The sequence below is a fragment of the Gavialis gangeticus genome, unplaced genomic scaffold (genome assembly GCF_001723915.1).
Source record: "Gavialis gangeticus isolate Ggan-Ray unplaced genomic scaffold, GavGan_comp1, whole genome shotgun sequence".
In the NCBI taxonomy this organism is placed as follows: domain Eukaryota; kingdom Metazoa; phylum Chordata; order Crocodylia; family Gavialidae; genus Gavialis; species Gavialis gangeticus.
Window position 1 is genome coordinate 95,789,720 of NW_017729031.1, and position 3,348 is coordinate 95,793,067.

The 3,348-nt window shown below is 59.4% G+C and overlaps 2 protein-coding genes across 6 annotated transcripts in view; one reads left to right on the top strand and one right to left on the bottom strand.

Annotated features, from left to right (window-relative positions):
- EIF1AD (eukaryotic translation initiation factor 1A domain containing) overlaps nt 1-793 on the top strand; it is a 3,428-nt gene extending 2,635 nt beyond the window's left edge. For all 5 annotated transcript variants that reach the window (XM_019523406.1, XM_019523409.1, XM_019523407.1 and 2 more), the window contains 2 exons: nt 36-86; nt 327-793. In XM_019523406.1, the coding sequence (XP_019378951.1) occupies nt 36-86; nt 327-462 (187 nt within the window). In that variant the 3' untranslated portion in view covers nt 463-793. The remainder of the gene's footprint in view (nt 1-35; nt 87-326) is intronic.
- A 183-nt stretch (nt 794-976) lies between these two features.
- SART1 (squamous cell carcinoma antigen recognized by T-cells 1) overlaps nt 977-3,348 on the bottom strand; it is a 33,369-nt gene continuing 30,997 nt past the window's right edge. Inside the window, exons 17-20 of the mRNA XM_019522893.1 lie at nt 2,615-2,750; nt 2,017-2,106; nt 1,470-1,591; nt 977-1,156 (exon numbers count right to left, since the gene is read on the bottom strand). Coding sequence (XP_019378438.1) covers nt 1,138-1,156; nt 1,470-1,591; nt 2,017-2,106; nt 2,615-2,750 — 367 coding nt within the window. The 3' untranslated portion in view covers nt 977-1,137. The remainder of the gene's footprint in view (nt 1,157-1,469; nt 1,592-2,016; nt 2,107-2,614; nt 2,751-3,348) is intronic.

Sequence of the window (3,348 nt, forward strand, 5' to 3'; positions counted from 1 at the left end):
ATTGCCCCCCACCCCATCTTACTACCTCTTTGCAGGCCTGAAGCCTTCTCAGATGCCCCCAACAGCCGGTCCAGCCCCCAGAGCAGGTGAGTGGGACCTATTGTACCTGGCCTAGGCACCCCCCAGACCTGGCTTTATCTGTTCTACACATCCTACCCCAGAGCCACCCACATTCCAGCCCATGACATACTCAGCTGTTGGGCACCTCACCCCAGAGGTAGCTGGGACTGTGCTATATCCAGCTCCCAAAGCAATATTAGGCTGTGGGGTGGCATTGGGGGGGGTGGATGCTCCAGGTGCCTGGGTTCTCACTTTCTCTCTGGCAGGGTGGGCGAGCCGCAGGCCACCCAGGAGGATGAAGACAGCGACAGCGACTTGTTTGTGAACCCCAATCGGCTCCGTGACATAGGCACTGACAGCGAGGAAGAGGACGAAGATGAGAGCGAGGAAGAGGAGCAGTGAGCTCCTCCCCAGCACTGGGGTTGCTATGGACTCTGCTGGCAGGTGGGAGCCTCCCTGCCTCAGCACAAGAGATGTGGCTGCTCCTGGGGTGGGGCATATCACACAGATGTGGCCACCTCTAGGGTGGGCATTAGCAGCCAAGTATAAGCTGCTGCTGCCTCTGGGCTGGGTGTAACACCCACACAGCAACCTTGGGGGTGGGGTGCTAGCAGCCAAGTAGAACAGCAACATGACCACCACTGGGGCCTTAGTCGATGCAGCTGGCTTTGAGGTTGGGGCTCATCAGCAGCTGAGCATACCAGCCACTTTAATAAAGACACTGGCAACTGCCCCCCTCAGTGGCCGTAAGCTCTGTGTCCCCTCCCCAAATGCCTGGGACCCTGCCACAGCTGGCTCTGGGGTAGGACACCCTCAGCTATCCCCCATCCCAGCTTCTCTGCCATCTTCCCCCCCCAGGGCTACTCCCCAAGCTATTTTCTGCCCCTTTTAAAACACACCAGGGCCAATAAACAAAGAACTGGAATTTACGGGTTTATTGAGGCAAACACAGGGCTTCAAATAATACAAAAGAGGATCGAGGGGGAAATATCAACATCTCAACTATGTACAGTGCCAGGCACACAGGTCCCCACCACGGCACAGACCTGCGGCACGAGGGACCCAGTGGTATCCAGCTCACTTGGTGATGGTGTTTCTGGGAGGAAAGAGAGAGAGAAAAGGGGGTGAGGGGTCGGAGCAAAACCTAGGGAAATGATCAGCCAACTGAAGTATAACAAGCAGCCAGCTCTGGGGTTGAAGATTGCTGGTTGAGTGTAACAGCTGCAGCCAGCTCTGGGGCAATGTATGAGCAGCTGGGTGTTATAGCAGCTGTTTCTGGGGTGGCATCGAAGGGTGGGTGTAACTGAGAAGCAGCTGCCTCTGGAGTGCATCAGCAGCTCAGTATAACAGACTGCAGCTGACTAGGGGTGGGGAAGAACAGGCTGCAGCCAACTCTGGGGGGCACTCACGCATTCATGCTCTTCCCACTCCCACTCAAGACAATATAGGGTGTCTTCTGGGCCTTCTGCTTCTCCTGCAGCAGGGCCACGGTGCCCAGGGGGGTGTCACTGGAGCTCATCTTCTTCAGCAGCTGGGGGGGGATGGGGGGGTTAGTACAGACACCCAAGACGCAGCAGCTGAGCATAACACGCAACTGGCCCTGGGCTGGGAATAAAGAGGCTGAAATGCAGCTGTCTCTGAAGCAGGGGTTTGTCATCTGCCGAGCATGCCAAATGTGGCCAGCTCTGGGGTGGGCTGTAGGGAAGGCTTAGCCTATAGGGGGCAGCCACCTCTGGGGTAGGAGGGGTGTCAGCAACTGAGTAGAACAAAGACATGGGCAGGGGAGACATAGGGCTGCAATGCAGCTGGCCCTGGGGTGAACTGTCCACAAGCAAGCATAACAAAAGGCAGCCAGCTTGGGGGGAGGGGTGCGGAATGAAGAGGGCAGGGCAAGACTGGGGATAGGACCTGGGGTCAGCTGCACCCAGCCCGAAGGAGGGTGGGGGGGACTCTCACCGCCTCCTCGTCCAGCTTCTTCATCCTCCGCTCTGTCTTCATCTTCCCTGAGCCCTTGCCATGGAAACGGTGCGAGAGCTGCCGGAAGGCCTGGGGCAGAACATGGTTCAGAGTCCTGCCTCTACCCTGCACCCCCTCCTTCCCCGGAAGATCTTGCCCAACCTCTACTCCCTAGGAAGTGTCACCAAACCCCGCCCACTTCCACCATTGGAGTCCCACCCCACATAGAAGTTCAGCCCCACCCCACAGCCTCAGGGGGAAGCCCCAGGTTCCCCAAGCCCTGCCCCCATCTTGCTGCTTGGCAAAGACTTCCTGACTCCAGGTTCCACCTCCACCATGGGGGCACTCTCAGCACCCCAGGCCCTCCCCCAGCCATAACATCAGGCCCCACTTCCTAGTGAAGCACCGACCCGCCATACCTGGCTTTGACTTCCTGTCCCACCCCCATCTCCAAAGGGGCGGAGTTTCAGCACCACAGGCCCCACCCCCAGCTCCCTGCCTATGACATCCTGCCGCCCAGCTCCTTGGGAAAGGAACTCAGCACCTCAAGTCCCACCATCACCCATGATATCAGAGCCCCCCCCAGCCCTGCCCCTACCTCCTTGGGCGTGAGCTTGCGGCCCGTCTCATCCACGTACTCGATCTTGACGTCGGGCCGGTAGCCGTCCTTCTCCTTGAAGTCCTGTGTGAAGCCGCGATATTCCTCGCGCCGGCTGTACTTGTCGTCGATGGCCCTGGGTGAGGAGGGGTGGTGGTCACCAGGGGTGCTCTGCCCCACCCGTGTCCCTCACTCCCGACCTGCAGCCCCCTGCCTCCCCACAGCATTCCAGGGGTCCAACAGTGTGACCAACCCTGGCAACACCTCCGCCCCCACCCTCCATCACAGGGGGAAACCTTCTGACCCCACATCCCTATTAGGTGTGACCTCAGCCCCCAGTGCCCCGCCCTCTGACTGCAGGGGCCCCACCCCCTCCCCCAAGGGTGGCAGGTTCAAGCCCCATCCCTGTGCATGCCCCACTCACATCTTGTCCTCAATGCAGTAGACGGCCGAGGGCAGGGACTTATTGGGGGCCTTCACCCGGGCAACCTTCTGCACAGTTGTCTCCAGCAGGCCTGGGGGGAAACAGGGAGGGGGCTGTCAGGCTGCAGCCAGCTCTGGGGGATGCTGGCAGCTGGGTACGACAGGCTGCAGCTGCCTCTGGGCACGGCATAGGTTGAATATAAAAAGGTCCTAAAGGGCACTGGCAGCTGGGTATGACAGATGCCACCAGCTCTTGGGTGGAACATCCAGCTGGGAGGTGGGGGGCAGGGCCTTACCTTTGTTCTGACAAA